The sequence below is a fragment of the Gordionus sp. m RMFG-2023 genome, chromosome 2, assembly GCF_954871325.1.
Source record: "Gordionus sp. m RMFG-2023 chromosome 2, tfGorSpeb1-WG-v2, whole genome shotgun sequence".
Lineage (NCBI taxonomy): Eukaryota > Metazoa > Nematomorpha > Gordioida > Chordodea > Parachordodidae > Gordionus > Gordionus sp. m RMFG-2023.
This window is the reverse complement of record NC_088776.1, coordinates 5,983,051-6,006,468: the sequence shown is the minus strand read 5'-3', so window position 1 is coordinate 6,006,468 and position 23,418 is coordinate 5,983,051. Positions and strand designations below refer to the sequence as shown.

At 29.8% G+C, this 23,418-nt stretch overlaps 1 protein-coding gene across 1 annotated transcript in view; it reads right to left on the bottom strand.

Moving 5' to 3' along the window:
• LOC135923442 (uncharacterized) overlaps window positions 1–22,408 on the bottom strand; it is a 30,705-nt gene extending 8,297 nt beyond the window's left edge. Inside the window, exons 1-21 of the mRNA XM_065458181.1 lie at window positions 22,392–22,408; window positions 22,195–22,348; window positions 21,897–22,154; window positions 21,548–21,664; window positions 20,946–21,255; window positions 17,853–17,946; window positions 17,145–17,229; window positions 16,205–16,254; window positions 12,450–12,740; window positions 11,477–11,601; window positions 10,602–10,752; window positions 8,477–8,577; window positions 8,163–8,331; window positions 7,696–7,805; window positions 4,383–4,553; window positions 3,861–4,116; window positions 2,907–3,015; window positions 2,509–2,721; window positions 2,101–2,277; window positions 1,616–1,764; window positions 20–79 (exon numbers count right to left, since the gene is read on the bottom strand). Coding sequence (XP_065314253.1) covers window positions 20–79; window positions 1,616–1,764; window positions 2,101–2,277; window positions 2,509–2,721; window positions 2,907–3,015; window positions 3,861–4,116; window positions 4,383–4,553; window positions 7,696–7,805; window positions 8,163–8,331; window positions 8,477–8,577; window positions 10,602–10,752; window positions 11,477–11,601; window positions 12,450–12,740; window positions 16,205–16,254; window positions 17,145–17,229; window positions 17,853–17,946; window positions 20,946–21,255; window positions 21,548–21,664; window positions 21,897–22,154; window positions 22,195–22,348; window positions 22,392–22,394 — 3,153 coding nt within the window. The 5' untranslated portion in view covers window positions 22,395–22,408. The remainder of the gene's footprint in view (window positions 1–19; window positions 80–1,615; window positions 1,765–2,100; window positions 2,278–2,508; window positions 2,722–2,906; window positions 3,016–3,860; window positions 4,117–4,382; window positions 4,554–7,695; window positions 7,806–8,162; window positions 8,332–8,476; window positions 8,578–10,601; window positions 10,753–11,476; window positions 11,602–12,449; window positions 12,741–16,204; window positions 16,255–17,144; window positions 17,230–17,852; window positions 17,947–20,945; window positions 21,256–21,547; window positions 21,665–21,896; window positions 22,155–22,194; window positions 22,349–22,391) is intronic.
• Between the last annotated feature and the right edge of the window lie 1,010 nt (window positions 22,409–23,418).

The window sequence follows — 23,418 nt, the reverse complement described above, 5'->3', positions numbered from 1 at the left end:
TGACAAATAAAATGTTTACCAATTTGGTTTGTTGAGCCGGAACTAATATATCGCCCATAGGTTCTACCTGGACCCATTGCTGAAAAATTTAATCATTATTGAAATGAGTAAAAATATCAATGACATATAATTGTTAAAAGTGTACATCAAAGAAAACAGCTGGTGACGCCATTTTGGTCACCCATATCATTATTAAAGAATTGCCTGATCATCGAGATGAAAAGGCAGCAAGTTATCAATTTAATAATAGTTTTTAACATGAGAATAATTACTATATTATGAGTTACCAAAATGGGGGATCCAGCTGATTTGCATTCAGCGACGCTTTCAAATGCATAATTATGAATGCATTGCCAGTCCAGGTATTATTAAATCTCAGTGAAAAATATAAAACAAAAAACTAATCGTCTCTTATTTACACGAGATACGTATCTCGCGTTATAGAATAACGATTTAAATAAAAGCGCGCCAAGATCTTTGCATAACTTTAAAATAAGTGATTCCACGTCAAATCGACCTGATTTGCCCTACCTATTTTTAAATAAAATTGACGAAACTTGGTACTTTGGTCATATACGTCGCAAAACTTTAAAGCTCAAATATATATTCAGAGTTTTACCAGGTATGGGTGCGATCCCGGTTTTATCAATTATTGGTCCAAGATAGGAGGAATTTTTTTTTTATTATTTATGAATCTAAGTCTAACCGGGGAAGAGAAAAAAGAATACTTAAATCAGGGCCAGATCGAGCTCAAAATGTCTAGCTCTGCAGATCTAAGCTATATTTAACAGTATTTATAATATTTAAACTTTATTTCTTAGAATAAGAAGGAATAATCATCTCTTCATTTTTTTATTCCAAAATTATAAAAAAAAACGAAATAATTTTTAAATTTCAATTTCCTCTATTCTAATTTTTATTTAAATATATTAGTTATAAACATGTGTGAAGAGTTTCGTCCTCCTAAAGTTGGACTAGCTCACAAATAAATCATTTTTTTGTCATTTTACAGAAAAATACGATTTAGAATTTGATATAATTTATAGATTTTAGGATCCATTTGAGTTAGAGCTTTTAACATTTTAACAATTATTTAGGTTGGGACTCTCTATAAACCAATGTCATATAATAATACCTAGACTGATGATGCATTCATAATAATGCATTTGAAAGTGTCGTTGAATGCAAATCAGCTGGACCCGCCATTTTGGTAACCCCCTATAGTAATTGTTTTCATGTTAAAAACTACTGTTAAATTGATATCTTGCTTCTTTATTATCTCGATGATCAGGCAATTCTTTAGTAAAGCTTGCGTCATACACGGCAATAAATTGGCCTATCGTTTAAAATTTTTAATAATATGGGTAACCAAGATGGCGATCCCAGCTGTTTTTCATCGATGTACACTTTTAATGAATGCATCGTCAGTCTAGGTATTATTATACGTCATTGATATAAACCCTAATACCAAAGTTTCATTTATTTTCAGGCATGGTTGGTCAAAAAACAAATTCGTTTTCAAGTCGATTTGTCACGAAAGACCGCCACCACCCTTATGTTATTATCCATTAAATCTCTGTTTGATTTTTTAAAAAAAAAAACAGTTTTACACAACCTGTATATTATCATAATCTTTATTTTGAAGGTAGGGCTTGATTATGTTTTCTTTTAAGGCGGAAATTTCGCGTTGTATAACCGAATTCAGCTCCACGATTTTCCTATCTTCGTTATAAGATTTGGGAATGTTAGTAGAAGAGGTGTTGCCTAAAAAAAGTAATTACGTATAAAACATCTATTCTTTTTAAAAAAAATAAATTATAGATATAAACGTAAATCAGTGTCGAAATCGGGCCAATAGTGTTTTACATGAAAGAGAAACTCCCGATAAATTACGAAACAACAAAAAAAAAATCATCGAAAAAATATTAGATAACGAGGCTGTGCGATATAGCCAGCTTCTTCTAAAAAAAGTATCATCATGCATTTACAGTTAGCGCGCGAGGGAAGTATTTTAAAATGCACAAAAATAGAGCGTATTTTGTATACTTCGCCAAGACTTTGTGATAACTATGAAATGGAGGGTTAAACAATGAATATAACTTGATTCATTTCCGCATAGCTCGGAGTCACCGATATCTTCGAAGGTGCGGGTCGTAATTTTGTTAGATTGAATGATGAAGGAAGCGTTATCGCTGAAGTGGCCCGTTAACTGAAGGCCGGAAAGGACGAGAGGTAGCTTATAGGTGTTTTGGATAGGTACGTCTATTCTAAAGGATTCTTTATTAAAAAAAATATATATAACGGTTAGCCTTTCATAAGGGTGGATCATTAATAAAAAAGCTTTCTATTTGGCCACATATAAGGAAAGTGTTTATAAGAAATAAGTCTATTTAGTGAGGAATACAAAAAAGGGCGGGGTAGGATTAGTCTTCCAATAATGACTAATTTCGGGACGCAAACCTAATGAATGCGTGGGCTGGTAGTTAAAATTTGACAAAAGAAAAGTACCGTTAGCGAAAACGATACATGGCTCCTGGTTACAAGTCGAGTTATCGTAATGGGATGAGAAGTGCCTAAGATTAGTAGGAACGGGGGTGTTGGAATTTAAATTCGTGTCGTTATTAGTGATGTCTTTGAGTAAAGAGTCGCTGGCCGATTTGTAACAAAACCGTTCCAAGCTGTTGGCTAAGTTAGTGGGGCAGGTTTGGGAGGCGGCGTTTTCTTGATTTAAAAAAATTTATTAATATAAAAGAATATGTGGGAGGCAATAAAAGAAAATATTCTCGCAATGTAAAATAAAGATAAAAAGGATTTATCACTACTCACAATAGAACCTAAGATGTTATAAAGTTTTATGATCTTAAATTTTTTGATTAATAAAATAAATAAACTGGTAATACCAGTACCAGGATAATTTTCGTAAAGAACGTCTGGCAAGGAAATTTTAATGTTTGGGCAATCGATGATTGGCACCGGTATATCAATATCGTACATAGAGTTCGTATTTCTGAGTTCCTGAAATATCAAAATTTTTTTTATTAAGGCACTGTTCTTAGCTAGGATTATTTTTAAAATTTATATAATTTGGATATTTGTAAATTCAGATATTTTAGCCTTTGCAACAATCTTTTAAAGAAATTATATTAAAATGTCCAATAGGAATTTGGACAAAATCAATTTATTTATAAGCCCTCCCCCCTTTTTACAAAGCTTTTACCTCTAACAGGAATATAATAATATGCCAATTAACATGCATGAGATGTATTCATCTTCTAATCATGTCCAGGGGAAACTAAAAAGATCGGATTTGTTAAACAATTTATTTTTTTAAATTTTATTTACAAAATCGCTGCCGCACAAAATTAAACAAATAAATAAAAATATATTTTTCATATATCCCTTTTGTCGCGATTCATTCCAAACTTTTAAAAATTCAAATAAGAAATTGCAAAAAATGGTCTCAAAATATTAAATATCAGTGATAAAACTCCAAAGGGCAATATTAGTGTTGTTAAACGGCAAACCCAAGATTTTAGCCAAAAACATTAAGCAGGCCTGGAGAATTCTAGATGGCAGAGAGGGTTTGGGAAATCCATTAGCGAAATCTCGAGGCATACATAATATTATTTTGGCATTCCAATTTTAAAATTGGCTAAATCGGGCCTTTTAACAACACTAGATGTGATGAGATATATTCCTTTAAAAAAATATTGCTCACTATGGAGAAAAATCCCCGCTATACCTAACAGAAATAAAAGACAAGAAATTATACCAAAAAATTATGTATATTAAGTTGTATCCCGCTATTATTAGCAAAAAAAAGGCAAGTAATAATACATTTTAAAAAAAATATATATTACGTTGTATAGAGCTATCAACTCCTTAAAATATTTTGTTTGAGTGCTAACGCTATGCGATTTGACGTCCGAATCAATACCCACAAATGGTTTGTGGCAACCGAAAAAGTTACTCAAGGTTTCGCAGTTTATGCCATTATTGTCATGACAACTACTTTCGTAATAAACGCGATTAAGTTTGAATAGGCTCGCCAAATACTTTTCGCTCTTCGTCAGGGTGTCGAAATTCGACTGGGCGTCGTTTTTGATGGACGTGGGACTTAAATATTGATTTTGTTAAAAAAATTTATTCGTTAAAATCGATTGGAGATAAATTATTAGCTCTCGCTTAATCGTCACAATCATTAAGCGTAAGCATTATTCCACCATAAAAGTCGTAAGGTCTCATCTCGTATAAAGATTGACATTCATTTTACAGGACTTTTGCTCTTACTTATTTTATATTATCAAGTTTAGCATTTCAATCTTTCCATCCAATTTCTTTATCTTCAAAAATTTTTATTATACATATCAAACAAAAATTACTCATCGGATAAGCTTGCGAGGGGTCGTCTAGTCCATAAATGCTTGGCTAAAGTAAACGTAATGTGATCATTCAGGAAGATCCACCCTTGAGTATCCTTGAAAATGTTTCGCGCTAGGTTGTAACACCGAAGGCCGTGATATTTGAAAGCGATTAGGTGCCTGTTCTGATGGCTTTGCGAAGAAATATAAAAAACATAGAAATAGTAAGAAACGTAGCTGTTTTTTTATCAAGAGGCGCATACGTGCTTCATAGTTTAATTTTGAAACGTGTAAAAAGAATGAACGAGTTAAAAGAATTGTCAAATCGCTAATCCTAAAAGTGTCAACAAACAAGTTTAGATACAACATAAAATTTATGAATGGACATTTTTATATGAAATGTTGTTGGCATTGTGTCATTTTCTAATAGACAATAATGTTTGCCACATGCCTATTTATTTTGGTATTTGCTAAAAAAAACGAAATAGGAAAGTGAATAAATTTCTATATTCGTTTGGAGGTCTAGTCTGAATGAACTATTATAAAAAAAAAACTTTCCTTTAAAATTTTTTTTACTTGAATTACAATAATATAATAATCATTATTATTATTATTATTATATATACTAGTAATAAGGAGAAAAGGTTAAAACAAATCATCTTGTGGGATGAGACTGCCTATGAAGCTAATATAATTTGTCTTGTGTATCGCTATGGCGAGTCTTTGTCTTAAGAAGAAAAAGCCTTCGCGAGGTTCACCAGTTAGTTAACGAATGTGAGAGCCAAGTTCCATGAAAAAAGAGAAGGCACATTTCCTAAAAGTTTTAAGGGTTGTGGAAATGATGGGAATGAAAATGTATTCTTGAGAAATTTCAGAATATTTAGCTATTTTAAGTGACTCCTTTTTCTCAACTATATTAAATGTTTGGTTTGATGGTGCAAGTGGATCAATACACGAGTAATCCCAGACCAAGAATTGACCGCGCTTCCAAGGAATTTGAGAAATCACATCAGGCCGTTTCCTATCAGATCTGAAAAGACCGGAAGGTTCAAGAATAGAGAGGATTTGAGCAGATCTCAAGGCTCTAAGGATGATTGAATTGCATTGATTATGTCTAACGATACGACCTTAACACGAACGACAGTGAAGACTATGTCTACCATTCCCCAAAACGGCAGAACTGCAACCTGAACATGTGTGGGGTTGGGTAATTAGACAATTTAACCGAATGCCGATCGTGCGAGCGAGCTCGTTTTGGTTAAGTTGTAATTGCAAATATCAATTCTATCGAACCTAATTCAAATAAATTCAAACTAACTACCCTTGATGGACTTCATCACTTGGGTGCCCCTGTTGGTGGTAACTCTGCTATATCTTCCTTCCTTCAGTCCACATTAGAAGCTCTTTTTGAGTTGGCCGATTTATTCTCCCTACTTCCCTCCCATAAAGCCTTTTTCCTCGTGAAATTTTTTTTCAATATTCCCCGTATTCTTTATGCACTTCGTTCAACAGCCATATTCAAATTCCCCGTTCCCCTTGGAGTTTATGAAAATGGGATCAAAGTCCTCATCGAAAATATTCTAAACCTTAAATTCGATGAAATTGCATGGACACAAGCCTCTTTACCTACCAAGATGGGAGGTCTTGGTTTCAGATCTCCGTCTGATTTCGCCTTAACAGCCTTCATATCCAGTTGTCTTTTAACTAAAAATATAGTAAATTCTCTTTCATTAAAACCCGACTTTTCTTATAATGATACAATCATCGAATGGAAGGCACGAATTATTGCTGATCACCCTATTCCTAAAACGAATAAGCAGAAGGATGGTGATAGGCATATTATTGCATTCTGCATTGAATCACTCATTTCCAAAATGCAATTATCTGACCACCCCTTATTCTCCTCACTGCTTAATGGTTCATGCCATGAGTTCTTTGAAGCGATTCCTACTGTTAATTTGCAATTACAACTGAACCAAAACGAGCTCGCTCACGCGATCGGCATTCGGTTAAATTGTCTAATTACCCAACCCCACACATGTTCAGGTTGCAGGTCTGCCATTTTGGGTAATGGTAGACATAGTTTTCACTGTCGTTCGTGTAAAGGTCGTATCGTTAGACATAATCAATGCAATTCAATCATCCTTAGAGCCTTGAGATCTGCTCAAATCCCCTCTATTCTTGAACCTTCCGGTCTTTTCAGATCTGATGGGAAACGGCCTGATGGGATTTCTAAAATTCCTTGGAAGCGCGGTCAATTCTTGGTCTGGGATTACTCGTGTATTGATCCACTTGCACCATCAAACCAAACATTTTATATTCTTGAGAAAAAGGAGTCAGTTAAAATAGCTAAATATTCTATCTCAAGAATACATTTTCATTCCCATCATTTCCACAACCCTTACAACTTTTGGGAAATGTACCTTATCTTTTTTCAAGGAACTTGGCTCTCACATTCGTCAACTAACTGGTGAACCTCGCGATGGCTTCTTCTTAAGACAAAGACTCGCCATAGCGATACACAAGGCAAATTATATTAGCTTCATAGGCAGTCTCATCCCACAAGATGATTTGGTTTAACCTCAATACTTTATTGTCACAGTTAGTAGAATTTAAGATTGGGAGATTAGAACCGTTGTAAATAAGAAAAGTTAATTAGCCTGAATATGTCCATAGAACATAATGTTTCGGTAACAAAAGTTGTAGTTGAGAATTTATTAAATACTATAAAGTGAAAACATAATCAAAATAAAAGAAAAATAAAATTAATATAAATTATATTTAAAAGATTAAAAATTATGTTTGCAAATTCATAATAATAATCATTTTACAAGTAAAATATTCCCGTTATATATACTTTTCTATACTATTCATTTACATAGTGTTTAAACAACAAACTTAAAATCTTGAACTTTACTTAATCTGAATAATAAATCTCTTTTATTCATTTTTCTTTTACAACACTTTTTACATTCCCCTTCCTCACTTTTTGTTTTTTTTTCTCCTTATTACTAATATATATAATAATAATGAATATTATATTATTGTAATTCAAGATTTTAATAAAAATTATTTGTATAAAAAAAAATTTAAAAATTAAAACTACCATAAAAAAGAAGAACTCTTATTATGATACACTATAGATTGTTGTAGATATACGACCGTTAACCAATAACATGTTTCAAAAATAATGAAATGGAGGTAGGATATCTAAGGGGTCAACATGAGTTTTCCTTGTTATTAAATCATTTATTATTATGTGAGGCTAAATAGGAAATACATTATATTATTATTATTTTGTTTTTAAAGAAAAGTAAAATGAACAGGAAAATACTTCTGGTAAGTGGAGTTCGAGTTTTCGTCCGAAATTTTGAAATATTTATTTCCCGCCAAAATCAAATGAAACCCGTATTTACGTATCATAGGGTTACGATTGTGGTTATTCTTTAGTAATTTAAAAGGCAAGAAAAGAAGAAAAGTATAGAAAGAAAAAAAGAAAAGTATAGAAAGAAGAAAAAAAATCAAATTTGGAAGGATATTGAGCACTTTGCCAAATTCGCTAGTACGCCGCTCGACATAGATATTAAATAACAGGCTTTAATTTGGACAAGTCAATTATATACGCCAGTCTTAAATTGAAGAAAGTTAGAAGAAGAAAAAAAACCAAACTAAATTGTAAATAATTATATTTCCTATTTTTTAAATATATATCATAAAATTTAGTCCAGAAATTTAAATGCAAAACATATGTTCATATTAGATAATACATTATCATTCATAATCTAAAAAAAATATGTCTACCTTAATCTTCAAAAAGCATAAGGCCGACTGTTCGAGAAATAACGCGCTCCGAAGATCAGACTCCTCCGATGTGAGCTTGAGAAAATTCATGGCTGCTTCTGTGTAAAACCCAAAAGATTTCAAAATTTCCGTACTAAATAGGGTAGCGCGGGTAGCGAAAATTGGCAGACTTTTTTTTTAGGGAATGCATGTGTTTTTGAATAATCTTAGAATAATAATTATTCGACAGGTGTCAAAGAGCACATTAAAAAAAAATATTCCTTAGATTATAAAAAAAAATATTTTGATTTTTTTTTGTTTTTTTGAAATTAAACTTGCAAACGGATAAGTATGTATTGATGGCGGAATCAAGATAATGAAACGGAAATTGAGTGGCGATGGTGCCCAACATATAGGAGGATATACCGGCCATTTCCTATGCGCATGCGCAAAAAATAAATAATTTTTATAACTTTTAAAAGCATGGTCATTTATTTAAGCGTAATTTATCTTTGAATAAGGTGACATTTCGTTAGGCTGGAACTGATCAAATTATTAATATTATAAGTAATGATTGCGAAGATCTGGAGCAACTGTTGTGTGTTACTAGGGTTTTAGAGGATTGGAATTGATGAGATTTATAGGAATTGTGTTCAAAAAATTTTGAAGTTAAGGTTCATATTAGGTATATTCCAGCTCATTTTTGATAAGTGTCCATATTCATGCCTATTCCCAAGGCTATCCTGTTTCTCGGCCAGAAAAAATATGCCTCCTCCTGGCAAGATTGGTTCTTGGACGTTTTCCTTAACTCTATCAAACTTACTTCCTATTTCTGAACATTGCTCCTCTTTATCATCTGGTGAGCTTAAGGCCATATGATCTCTAAGAAAATAGACAACCCCAATATTAAAGGGTGCTCTAACTCGGTTTTATATCTACCCATGATTTAATTCGAACCCTGACACCTATATCAAGCTTGCCAACAAAACACCCAACAATCCCAATGTTCCCAAAACATACTCCGTACGTGCATCAAGGCAAAGAAGAAAGCTACCCTTTCTAAAGCCCAACAAGTAAGTCTGAGATTGGACTATAAGCTAAAAGAGGAGTCATTTTATTTCTATCCTCCCCAAAAATAATGTAAAGATAAATATCGATGTGTGATTTTGATTAAAATCACGTGCAAACGAATTTCGCAAATTTTTAATTTTTTTTAGTAAAATATTCGAAAGTATTAAATAAATTATTTTCGATTTTCTAAGCCCAGTAGCTCTCGCTAAATTTTGATCATTCAAATGACCTCAACCCTTATTTTCTAGTGTTGTTTAACCTTGAATTCATGGCGGCGCGATTGCGATCACGATTTAACAGCTGACAGTTTTTGGTAAAATCATCATTTCTTAGATTATTATTATTATGAATTGAAATTATCGCGCCAATATGAATTCAAGGTTATAAAAGGGCTCAATCAAGCCCCGAAGATCTTGCTCATGGATGGCAGAAAGATTTTGACATCTATCGAGGCTTGTGCTATAATATTTTGGCGAAAATATTGGGTTAGCCATTTTTAAAAAGTGTGCTATTTAACAACAACTACTATATTTTGTAAATGTTCCAAATGGAAATTTTCTAAATATTTTCCATCCTCATCATTAAATTGATAAAATTTAAAAGTTCAGCTTTTAAATTATTGGTCCCTGATTGGGATTAGCGGAAAAAAATCTTTTTTTTTAGGCCGAGCCTGGGTTTGTATTTTGTTTTAAATATAAATTTATGGCCTTTGGACATGTATCTTACCGGCTTCAAAATGAAGAGAAAGCCTAGATACAGCTATGCCAAAACACCGTCTTTCGTTGAGCACCCAAATTCCCCCTAATATTTTCCTTGCCCTCAGTTTCTACCTCCCCTCAACATAGTTATAGATGCCGAGGATACCCCCAAAACCTCTAAGTATTACCCCCCCCCCCCCACCCCAATTAATTTCTAAAAAACCAGAATGGCACAAAATAAGAATGAATGAATGGCCGAATCAAATGTATAACAAAATAATAACATTTATACCGAGGAACCTACAAAACGCTTAAGTCATTTGTTTCTTGAAAAAATAAACCAATGATTTTTTTTTGAATCTTCCATTTCAATAACTAAATATATTTTATTTAGCAATTTTTTTAAATTCACTTTGACGAAACTCTACCGGTTTTTAAAAATCGGTATAAAATAATTATAAAGTAAGCGGTTCGTTAATCCGGTTTTTCTAAAAACGGTCAACTCAAGATTTTTGGCCAAAACTAAAATTATATCCAAACTTGAAAATTTTGTCCATAGATGGCAGAGTTCGGACATCTAGCGGCAAAAAATCTTGATTTAGCCGTTTTCAAAAACCGGCGAAAATGGAGGCGGTTATTTTAGCAACACCATCCTAAAATAATAATATTTATAAAATAATGATAGTCCTACAACAGCCCCAGCGTAATATATCCAGGCCTGGTCAGATTGAAAATCCTTTTTGGCAGTGTGATAAAGGCTGTAAGCAGTTTGGAAACATTGGAACAAGAAGGACAGGTCAGCTAGCTGCCGCGTTTGAAGCTCGAGTGAATCAAAATTATACCTTTATGTGTGATATTATAATATAAGTGTTATTACCCATTAAACCTTTTTAAAAAAAAACTTTTACCTCAAGTTTAACAAACATTATACCTTACAAATTTGAAGCAATAACAAGTTTAGGATGCTATTTCTCAAGATAAAATGATATATATATAGTTAAGAATTTAAAGAAATAGTTTTTAAGAACCAGTTTTTTGGGAGAAATAAACACAAATATTTTCTTATTATTACCAATACACTTCTTATGAAAAATATAATGACTCATGTTAAATTGAGTAAAACCCTTTTAAATGTATATTTTTATAAATTAAATTTTTGAAAATTTCATTAAAATGATTTTTAAGCTGATCTCCCCCCCTCCCGAATCAAGTATCAACTCTTTTTTAAAAAAAAACAAGTCATAATATCGTTTTATTTGTAATTATGAAATATTACTGGGAAGGTGAACTATATAAAAAAAATTTGGAAACCCGGCCAGTTGTTAAATAACTTTCATTATGAATGCAGCCTTACTAATCAACTATTTAGGCTATGTCCCCGGAATCATTTGGCTTCTTCAGGGTCAAAAATTGACTTTTTGGTATTTTTTTTTATACATTAAGACAATTCTCACCGTTAGATAAACGAAAAAGAATTAAGTAAGTTTTGACTTCTTAAAAAGATTAATAATATCGTCCATAAGATCCCTTCTATCCAATATCCAACACAAGTCAGAATGAACTTACAAGACAGATGTGGATGCATTTTGTTGACTTGGGTAACTGGTATTAGTGGCGGGATTTTTGCCCACGGAAAACCACTTTTTGGTGGCCGAGATAAATGATTTATGTAAGCCCCTTCGTGATTGAATCTGTATAAAAAAAAATGAGAGAAATTAAAGGATTTATTTATTCATGTCATGCATAGTATAATATGTGCAATCGGATTTGGGTAATATAAACATTCTCCTTGACAGATGATACAGAAAACCCAATTTTATTTTCATTTAAGTGTCCCCGTTTTAAAACTACTCCACATGGTGAACATTCAAAATCACTCCATTAGAATTTTAGCCAAAATTTTTTTGCCTATGACCCGAAATTCCGTTAATAAATGTCGAAACCTTTGTGCCCAACTGGATAAAATAGTGAGTCAGTGGTTTTTTAAAATCGGCTCCTCAAATGGAGGGACTTAATATTTTATAACATTATATTATCACTACTTATACAGTTACAGTTACATATACTTATGAGTCTTTTAGTATTTTCACTAACTTATAAAGTTATTAATTAAATATTTTTCAATCATAATCAATAGGGGTGTTCCCAGAAAGGGTCATACCTAAGCACGTGATATATATAAACGTGCAATTTTATAGGGAACATTGTTGTGTCAAATAAATTATGCAGATTTGTGGTAAGTTAAATTTTTGTTTTTAAATTGAAAATTAGTTTTAAATATTTTTAAAAATTAATAAAGTTTGGGTAGTAGAAGCCATGTTTAATTGGCCCAAGCTACCCCATAGAAAGACACGGCTAACTGCCGTCCCTGTGCTGCCATTAAGGTCACCCTTTTGTAATTTGCCTTTTTAACAAATAAAAATAGGTAAGCTACATCATTTGTATACAATTAAAATCATAGTATGCAATATTGTATGTATCATACTAACCCCACCACTACCAGATATTTTTTTTTAAAAATTTTTAAAAAAAGACTAACTTGTTCATTCCATAGCCTCATCTGCCGTTCGGCCCAAGGGAATAATCCCTTCAAACAGAATTCTGTCAAAAGATTCTTCACGGCCAATTGGTTGTAATCGTTTTTACTGTCCATAGCATCCGTGTTCTCTAATCGTTCTGTATCGATCACTCCTTCATTCTTAACGCCGATTGATTCATTTACATTGGCAATGTTCGATGATTTAGGAATATCAATATTTGATTGATTATTGAAATCGGTATTATTGAAGTCCATGGTAGAAGATATGTTTAGTTGAGATTTTAGGGATTCCTTTAGGAGAAAAATTTTTTAGATTTAAATAGTATCCTCCGCAAAAAAATATTAAATATTAGGAACCTATCACAGAGTCGTTCTCTTACTAGCACTTATTTTCATTATGGTAAAATTGATTTTTTGCATATTTTTTATTATAGTGAACCCATCATCGCGAACTCTTTAGAGTGAATACATGATAGCAAAACTTTTATCGCCGATCAATAATCGCTAAAAAATTTTTTATAGCGAAGAGTCATTATTGCGACACCCAAATTGAGAAGCCAATAGAAGCGAATAGTATTTGATGAATCATATATTACAATATTAGGGAATCCAACACCCCCACCTGTTTCTTATGACCTGGACATGAGAAATTACAGTGATGATAAATAGCACTCGGTTGCTGTATCTCTCGGGGGGGTTTATTTTTTGATTTTTTTAATGTTATTTTTTTTATATTGATTGGATAGTTATTTTCTGATTGGTTAATTTTTTATGGAAAGGGGGGGGGGAAAGGTGTTAATAGCATTTAGCCTACAAATTTTTTAAAGAGGGTAGGCTAGGGGTAAGGTAAATTTTTGGTAGATGAAACTTTGCATTTTAATTTTTTTGGTGATAATACAATAATTAAAGGAAGATCTCATAAATAAATAAAAATTCAGCAACTTTAGGAAAATTAGCATAACTTTTTTCTGGAAATAAATAATAATCTAAAATTTTGTATTAATTAGAGGTAAAATAGACCTCACCTTCGTAGTTTAAGTGACTTTTTAACATTTGTAGTGAAGGGTTAAATCTAAATACAATAATTAATAAATTGAATAAAATATCAAAACGATTTAATAATCCATATTTTCGAAAATATCTATATTCAAGAAGATATTCATGAATGTTATCCCAATTCCCATGTCTTTTATAGTTTGCCTTTAGATCCCGCCACAGCCTTTCGACTTTTTAGGTGTGGATCGATCTGTCATTTGGATCAACAAAATTCCGCGAATGATTGATCCGATAGTGGAAATAATTTGTTCGTTCTAGCCGATTATATCTAAGATAAATAGATTTAAATATATTACCACTTTAGATTTATATGAAAAATATATTTACATACCCTAAGCAGGAGTCAGTCATTATCATTGAATCTTGCATGACATTATCTTTAACCACATGCAGTGTGGTATCTTGATCCCTTGTTGTTGTGGCACTTAGAAATATTTCATCTGTCTCCCGACACATGCCACCGATAATCAATATAGCCTCGGAGATCAAATGCAGATCACGATTATATTTACGCTTCCACACATTAGTTTCATCAATTTCGATAACGCGGCAGGGCCCCCAGATCTTGGGATCAAGATACCACACTGAGTTGTGGTTAAAGATAATGTAATGCAAGATTCGGCGATAATGGACGACTCGTGGATAGGGTATGTAAATATATTTTTCATAAAAATCTAAAGTGGTAATATATTTAATCTATTTATCTTAGATATAATCGTCTAGAACGAACAAATTATTTCCACTATCGGATCAATCATTCGCCAAATTTTGTTGATCCAAATGACAGATCGATCCACACCCAAAAAGTCGAAAGGCTGTGGGGGGATCTAAAAGCTAACTATAAAAGACATGGGGATAGGGAGAGCATTCCTGAATATCTACTAGAATATAGATATTTTAGAAAATATCGATTGTTAAATCGTTTGATATTTTTATTCATTATATAAATTACTGTATAAATTTCAATAATATTTTTCAATTTAATGAATAAAATTGCGTTATTTAATACTATATTTCCTGTACAAACTTTAATACTATATTTAATTGCGTCATTTAATACTATATTTCGACCCTTCACTACAAAGGTTAAAAAAAATCACTTAAACTTCAAAGGTGGGGTCTATTTTACCCCTAATAAATATAAAATTATAGAATTATCATTTATTTATAGAAAAAAGTTTGGCTAATTTTCCTAAAGTTGCCGAATTTCTATTTATTTAAAGGAACTTCCTTTAATTATAGTATTATCACCAAAAAAAATTTAAAATACAAAGTTTCATTTACCAAATTTACCTTACCCCTAGCCTACCCCCTTTAAATAATTTGTAGACAAAATTCTCCTACCCCCTACCCCACCCCTTCCCATATATAAACGCTGTAAACAAATTTAAAAAAAAATTATTTAAAAATATCATAAATAAAAAAAGATATATTAATTTAAAAATAAAATAAAAAATTAACCAATCAGAAAAAAAACCAATCCAATATTAATATAAAAAAATAACATAAAAAAACCAAATAAAATAAGCCCCCCCCCCCGAGAAAAGCTGCAACATAGCACATATTCTTTATTAGCTTTTTTATAATATTGATACCTATATTAAACTATTATATTTAAAAAAAATTTTACAGGCCCAACCCTCCTAGAGTCGAAATTTTCTTAACAAAAGTGTGCACAGATAATTTAAGGTATATAAATATAATAAACACTCGAGATAAATTCTTTTAAAGGAATATCTGCCATATTATAATCATAAAATCTAGAATATATAATGAAATATTTTCTAAAATTTACCCTCTAAATGGATAAAGCGCATCTATTACATTGCAAAATTTATGTTGGATGGTAGAGTGTAAAAAATTTAACGGGGTAAAGAAAACTTGGCCCAAAATATCCCCTATTGAGAGAGATCAGGAAGAGAAATTGTTAGGTTAATTTTTCATCACATCAGGAAAAGCTTGCATTTTAGACAAACTCTTACTTAAAGTAACAAAATACCCGTTAAAACATTTTCGCGCTTATTATTATGAACTTATAATGATAAATTATTATTTAACATGTTGTTTTTGTATTAACAAGGGCCATCACAATATATTCACTATTTTGCATTAATGTCTTTAAAATAATGAATTCGAGGAAATACGATTGCGGCAATGCTCTTTCGCGATAAAAAAATGTGCGAAAAAGTGTTTTGCGATAAAATATAGTTAATTGGCCTGATACAAATAATAAGCAATCATCTTTTAGTAATTTGTGCTCTGTTTTACATTTATATAAATTTTTTTAATAGGCACGAGTTATTTCTAACCACTAATTGCTTATCTACATATTTTGATGACATGATATTTTTTGGTAAAATTCATTTATACCCCCTACCCCTAAATTGCAAAATTTATTTTGTCTTAGATATGATGACCCTTTAATTTTACCCTTTGTTAAAAAATATTTTTATAACACGATATATTATCTATGTGTTAACTTTTTTAAAAATGCGTATATTTTTGTTGCTTTTAGTTCGTATTTAGATGCAAATAATGTAAAAAGATATGATCACAATTGTCCTAAAAAAACCCTGATCCCAATACTCCATAGTATAGGCTCAAGTTGACTCCCCATCAGCTTCCTGTCCCTTGCACCCTATCGCTCGCTCCCCTTCTAAATCCTTAAACCGAGCTATATATATATTGTGTTTTTAAACCTGAGGTTGTGAGGACAATGGATCACTAAATTGCAGTGGGTGACTTGTTGCTATTTATTTTTTTTCAATATAAGGTATAAAATATTTTATATTTATAATAATATGTTGTTCGATTAATGTTCTATTTACATTTTATGTTTTCTATCTTAAAAAAAAATAATGACTTTATTGTTTAGGTAGACAAAATCAAACAAAAAAAAATGGTTATATTAATGAATTTTTTTGGTATAAATTTTATATTTACACGTAAAATAATCGTACATAATATTCTATCCATTATAAAGGCGAACTTTTCTTAAAAATAAAATAGAAATTGTAAGCAGAGGCAATAGAAATACTACTTTAGTAATAAATAAGAAGTAACTTTTTAAATATACATTCTTGTCACTTTTATATAAAATGAAATGGATAATTAAGACAATCTTGAAAAATTTAAAATAATATTTTTGTCTAGTCTGGCAAGATATACCTATATAACACAACATTAGATTACAAATATTATATGAGTAAATAACCCGATGCAATTAAATTTTTGTAATAGTTTTATATAAAAAACACGATAAAAAAATGTTAAATCCGCAATCATGTTTGGTCACGTATATAAAAATTTCATTAAAAATTAAATAGGTCGGGAATGAATGATGATGGATTTGATAATGAGACTATTAGGGAACGAAAACATTTATTTACTAGGTTGACTAAATAAATGCTCTCTTTGTGCGCCAATATGAAATTTATCGGCATCAACTTTAAACCTTATATATATAGGGTTAACTAAAAACCATAAAAAAACAACTTAATAAAATTCTAATATTCTAAAAAAATTAAACATAAAAACTTTCAATGTTTCATCTCTTAAAGTTTTCTATATGGTCATTGAAAGTCGTAAACCCTGTTATCTATAAATATCTAACATGCAAGCCCTGAATAAATAATCAACCTTCGAGCAAGGCTTCTTCCAAAGATTTGAGTTGAATATCTGTTCCTCCATTCAAAATTGGATTCTCGCGTTTATCGACCCTTTTCTGTTTATAAAATAGATAATCGTGTCATGAAAAAAACAAATATGTCATTATTTTCCTCACTGGCACCTATGGACTTGATTTAAATCCGAGCGCCGGGGAGAGAGATCAGTCACTAGCAGCGCACTTTTTTTAAAAAAAATAATCGACCGAAGTAGAGAGCTGTACAACTTTTGGAAAAATATTCTTATGGACCAGGCTAGGAGTTTGCATTTATTTTTAAAGATTCGAATTAGATAAATTTACGCATTTTTTCGTCTTAGAAAAAAAAATTTAGGTCGGGTCAGACAATTTGTAACAAAATTATTTATTACGGACCTTGTGGAGTAAAAAAAATAGGATCAAAAAATTGTGAAAGCCTTTTATTTCAAACCAGTATAATTCATAATGGGTTTAAAAAAAGAAACATTATTAAAGTGAAAGATCCTCGGTTCCACACTAATTCAAAAAAGGACCAATCATAATGATAGGATTTGGCGCAACCTTTTCATAGATACCTTTCAATTATTTAACGCTTCCTACTTTTCCTTTTATATTGTATCGTTTTTTTCCCCAGAATTTTAACAAAGAAAATGGATAATCAAAATTTAAGCAGATATATAATTTAACAAAAAAAAATTTGTTACCGTTAACAAGGAATTCTTATAATCATTGATTCTCAACAAATGGCACGAGTGATTTCCGTACATATTTTTCATATTTTCGTATAAAGTTTGAGTTCTAAAAAATAATAATAATACAGGTTTAGGTCAATAAAAATAATCCTCCATTTTTTTTAACCCTCGAGGACCATCAGTTGGGTTCAATAAGGATTTTTTTTTAAAATATGACGGCCTGCACTAGCTTAAACTAAATAAAGAATTTGGGATATGGGTTAGGTCCATAAAAAATATCCTCCATTTTATTAACCCTTGAGGACTATTCGGTTCATTACCGATTATTTTAGTATTTTTTAAAAAAATGTTTTCGTTTAAAATGTGACAGCCTGCAGTATCTTAATAACTTCGGCTAAATTATATACACGCAAAAATTTCGTTTATTTATTGATGAGCGCTATTTTTGAGATAATAAGGATTTTTTTAAAATCAATTTTTATCGGTTCAAAAAAAATTTCAATTATAAATTGGAATTTTTGGTTTTGTTTATTAATGATAAAAAAAAAATTATTATTCATTTTATGTCAAAATAATTTTGGGAATAATTTCAAACATTTATCAAATTTTTTTTAATGAATGAAGGTTGTATAATTATCAGATTAAATAGATAGATTAATGTATTTTTTTTTAAAAAAAATATTTAATAAATATCATGACTCAAAGTAAAAATTGACGATCAAGATATAACAGTTTATAATTTAAGTCCATACTCATAAATAAATGAACCCGCCTTATTTAATCCATCAAATGTTCTCGAGGGATTAATTTTCTCAAACAATCAACATTTACTGGATGAATTAAACAGTTAATTACGAGGAATAAAATAGGATTTTTGTAAGTAGTTAGACTATGATTCATGTATTGTATTTTAATAATAAACGAGTTTTTCTTATTCTTTTATTTTGTAAATGTAAAAAAAATCAAAATCAGCCTTTTTTACTCAAATTAATCTCAAAATATATAATAATAATAATAAACATTTTACAAAAAATAACAATTTAATACACATCAATTCATATAAGAGATACCAGGCCGGAAAGATTCGGGCCTATTTTTTTAAAAAAAGTTTCGGGTTCGAGTCGGACTGGCAGAAACTTTTTCAAAAAAATTTTGGAAGGTTGGGTTTGAAAAATTAGGCCCTATGCATATCACTAATTTATAGTATCGTAAACGAACGCGTTCAAAATGAACGCGTTAGTGAACGAAGTTCGTTTTTTTGAAAAAAGGTGATGAACGGCGTTCCTTTTTTTTTTGACGAACTTTGAACGTGAACGCGTTCCTTTTCTTTGATGAACGCGTTCAATTTTACGTTCGTTCAATTTTAAAAACACTTTTTATTTTTATTTATTTGAAAAATTAGTATTAATCCGCATTTTTTAACAAAAAATCTTATATTTTTATTTATTTGAAAAATTAATATTTAATCCAATTTTTTAACAAAAAAGTCTTATATTTTTTAATCAGCTGTTTTTACTTTTTCCTCTTTCATATTGCAATTAACGTACCATAACGTGCTACTGCTAGAGAAGATAAGATTAAAGTTTATTAATTTGAATATTTTATATTTTAATTTAATAGATTAGCATTTGCATGGATATAAATATTTCATCATCAGATTCTGAAAATCAAAATTCAATATTAGATGAATTAGAATTACCATGGCTCAAATATCAAAAATATTTCACTGTTAAAATCAAAAGGTAATTCAATAGTTACCAAATGTAAAATGTGTCCAAAAAGTATTATATCATTGTCAACATCTTCAAGCTCCAATTTAAAAAGACATCTGATTGTAACATTAATTATTTTATATTATATAATATGTATAACTATATAACCAGTTAATAATTTATTTTAATTGTTCTAAGTAAAAATAATTACATAATATATATAGTTAATTATAATAATAAGGCATTTTAATATTAGTATTTAAGAAAAAATTTTTATAAATTAATTTTTTTATCGCTCTATTATATTGTATTTATAATTATATTATCAAAATAAAACTATTATTTTTTTATCATGGCTAATATATTGTGTTGAAAAATATAAGGCATTTATTTATATTAAATTAAATTTAAAAAAAAATTTATCATAAAATTTTGAACGCATGAACGCGTTCATGAACTTGAACGCGTTCCTTTTTTTGAATTTGAACGTAAACGCGTTCAATTTTTGTCAATGAACGTTGAACGCGTTCGATTTTTTTAAAAATGTTTACAGCACTACTAATTTATATGATAAATTAAATTTAAACATGGTTAATTTATGTAAATTAGCCTTAGCCCACATCAAGCCTTATCCCATATTTAATTTAGGTAAAATAAAATTCGATGCTAACATTGTTGAGTACATCAAATTAATTTTTTTTAATCACGTGACTTACATTCTCAAAAAAATTATTGTGCGGGACTGCAAATATTGCTAAATATTTTTATGTCTAAATTTTTTTTAAAGCTTAGAATTAGATTAATTATTTTTATTTCCTTCATAAAATATTATTATGGACCATGCCAGAAAAATTGCATAAAATTATTTAACGAGATAAACTGGACAAAAATAATAATGTGCCCCAGTGAAAAACCTTTTCAAAAATTTCTGAGCTATTACAATCTACCCACTTACTGTTTTTCAGTACTATCAAGTTTTCTGACGATCTTTCATTGATTGATTAAAAAAAAGATTAAATATCAAATAAAAATAAATGCACTCTCCTGTGATCAAACAAAAACACGATAAAAACTAAAAAAATATATATAATAGGGAATTTAAACAATTCCATATCATAAATACAATTTTGAATGCAGTAATACTACCAAGTATTTTTGAAATTTTTTTTATAATTAATGTATAATCTAATTGAGGCACATTTTTTTGGAATATACCAAGTCTCCATTTTGAGAAGATTTGCTAATTCTAACAAAGAAAAAGAATTTTATTACCTAACAAGTTACAAAAATAAAATGGAAATAATATTGCTAATAATAATTTTTTTTAGAAACTCTTCAAAAATACCATCATTCCCCCTAAAAATAAAATTAAATAATAAATTTGAAAACAAACTTTGAATCATCAGCCTCACTAGGGTCATGCAGTATAACATGAAAGTGAAAAACATTGGGGCAGAACCATTTATAGTTCCCATGATGCATGGTTGTACTTATAGAGGATGTTGATACACTGCTATTGAGTGGGAAAGGTGGATTATTGATTTTGTTGTAATCGATTGTATTGGGTCGATTGGATGATTGTGTATTAGTGGGAGGAGAATAAGGAGGAAGATTGCGGTTACCCTGGTGTTCTAATTGCTGCTTTACAAGGTTATCCAAATCAGCCAATGGATCTGTGCTATTTGAACTCACTACAAATATACCTTTTATATGGTTTTTTATATTAAAGATATATGGATAATGTGATGTAGGCAGCAGCTAAAAAAAATAATATAAGAAAATACCATTAAACAAGAGATCAAAATTTTAAGCATGGAGTCAAAAGATAATATGAAGCTCAAAAAAAGTTAATTATAATGTTTTCTTAGTACAAACATAATATCAAAATTCAAAACGAATTCTATAACACTAGTATTATCTCAACTTATTATATTTTCAAATATTTAATTTTTAGTCTATTGTGAAAAAAATTTATATACAATTTATATTGATTACAGGCTATAAAATGTCTTAGGTATTCATGCTCACTACAAAGCATCACATGGAAAAAGGTATTTCTGTAATCATCAAACCAAGGGGTGCATAATGGATACATAATTTTATATATGCCACCTTATAAATAAGGGAAAATATTTATAAAAAGAAAAAGATAATATTAAATATATTTCAATAAGTTTGTTTTTGTCAATATTCACCAAAGTAATTGCCATAATTATAATACTTAAATTATAGAATTAAAAAATTATAATAAAATATAACTAATCTTATAAAAAATGTAATAAATAGATTTATTCATTAAAATAAAACTAATATATGTAGTAATTTGAAAAAAAAAAAATTATACAATTGATTTTATTCTGTGATAAAATGGTTTTTTCAATAAATGGGGCATTTGAAAATTCAGTAATATTTGTGTCTTTCTGCATAATAGATTCAATTGAAATTGTGTCATCTGCATTAACATTGGTAATATATTTTGAAACAGCTTCATTTAAAAGCTTTTTAGCAATAAGTGGTTGAATACATTGATTTTTCATTTCAATGAATTTCATATAAAAATTTTGAATATTTAAAACATTTCCATTTGGATCTTTTATTTGAGCTATTTCATAATAAACAATAGATTTATCATTAATGCAAACCTTCTAATGGTAACTGACTAAATTTTTGTAACATTTCTACAAAGGTTAATTTATTTTTTTGAGATAGTATTTCGACATCATGTGTACATAGAATGGCTATATTACTTGAAAATACAGATAACACAAAATCTCTAGCTGTACTATCACACTTAGCCTTTAAAAATTAAAGTTTAAATTATATTTTTTTTTTATTTTACCATTTCAACAAAACTAAAAATTAGTTAGCTTTTGTTAGAAAATAATTTGTCAGAAAAACATTTCTCAAAAAATGAATAAGGAATAAATAAATTAGATTGTTTTAAGTTTAATTAATGATAGAGTAAAAATGATTGTTTCTGTCTAGCCCTTTAAAAATTGTTTAACGATAATTATTCTGTTTGTTGGATTTATTTTCAAACGGCCAACTTTTACGACATCTATACTCATTAGTCAGTACATTCTCAGGGGCTCAAAATTTTTTTCTAAATGATCTCTTTTTTTTTTATCTAACATGGTATTGTAAAAAGATCATTATTGATTTTTTTTTGGGACTCGTAAATTAGGGGGCTCGAGCCCCAGCCTCCCCCCCCCCCTTCCCCACCCTTCAAGTGTTGTTACAAACTATGGTAAAACAATTTTAATCAGTAATAGCTTGATCTTTTCCAAAATCTAAAAATATAGTTACAATAACTTATTTTTATTTTGTTCAATCACAGGCGACTAAAATCAACGCAGAGAGAGGGGGGGGGGAATTCTTAAAAGTTAAATATAATATACCAGAAAATAATTTAAGGACATTTCATTTATTCCAATTATTTTAAGTCTTCTATCCACAGTCTATAGGAGGCAGATATATCAAACAGGTAACATTTGACAAATATACTCCCCTCCCCACCTGCTTCACTATAAAATTTTGTAATTTATTCACTAACTTTAATGTATGAGTGCTTTCTCACATATAGTGTTGTTAAAAAGCTTGATTTTTAAAAATGGCTAACCCAATATTTTAGGTAAAAAATATTATGTAAGCTTCGAGCTTTTGTTAATAGTTGCTCAAACCTTTCTGCCATCTATGAATAAAATCTCCAGGTTTGCTTAATATTTTTTAAAATATTGTGTTAACCTTTTTTAAAAATTGAGCTGTTTGCTAGTAACATACGTCATACGTCATAATAAGCGCAATTGCCCTTTATCGCTATATGAAACAGCAGAGCTACGCTTGGACTATCTTACTAATATCCACAA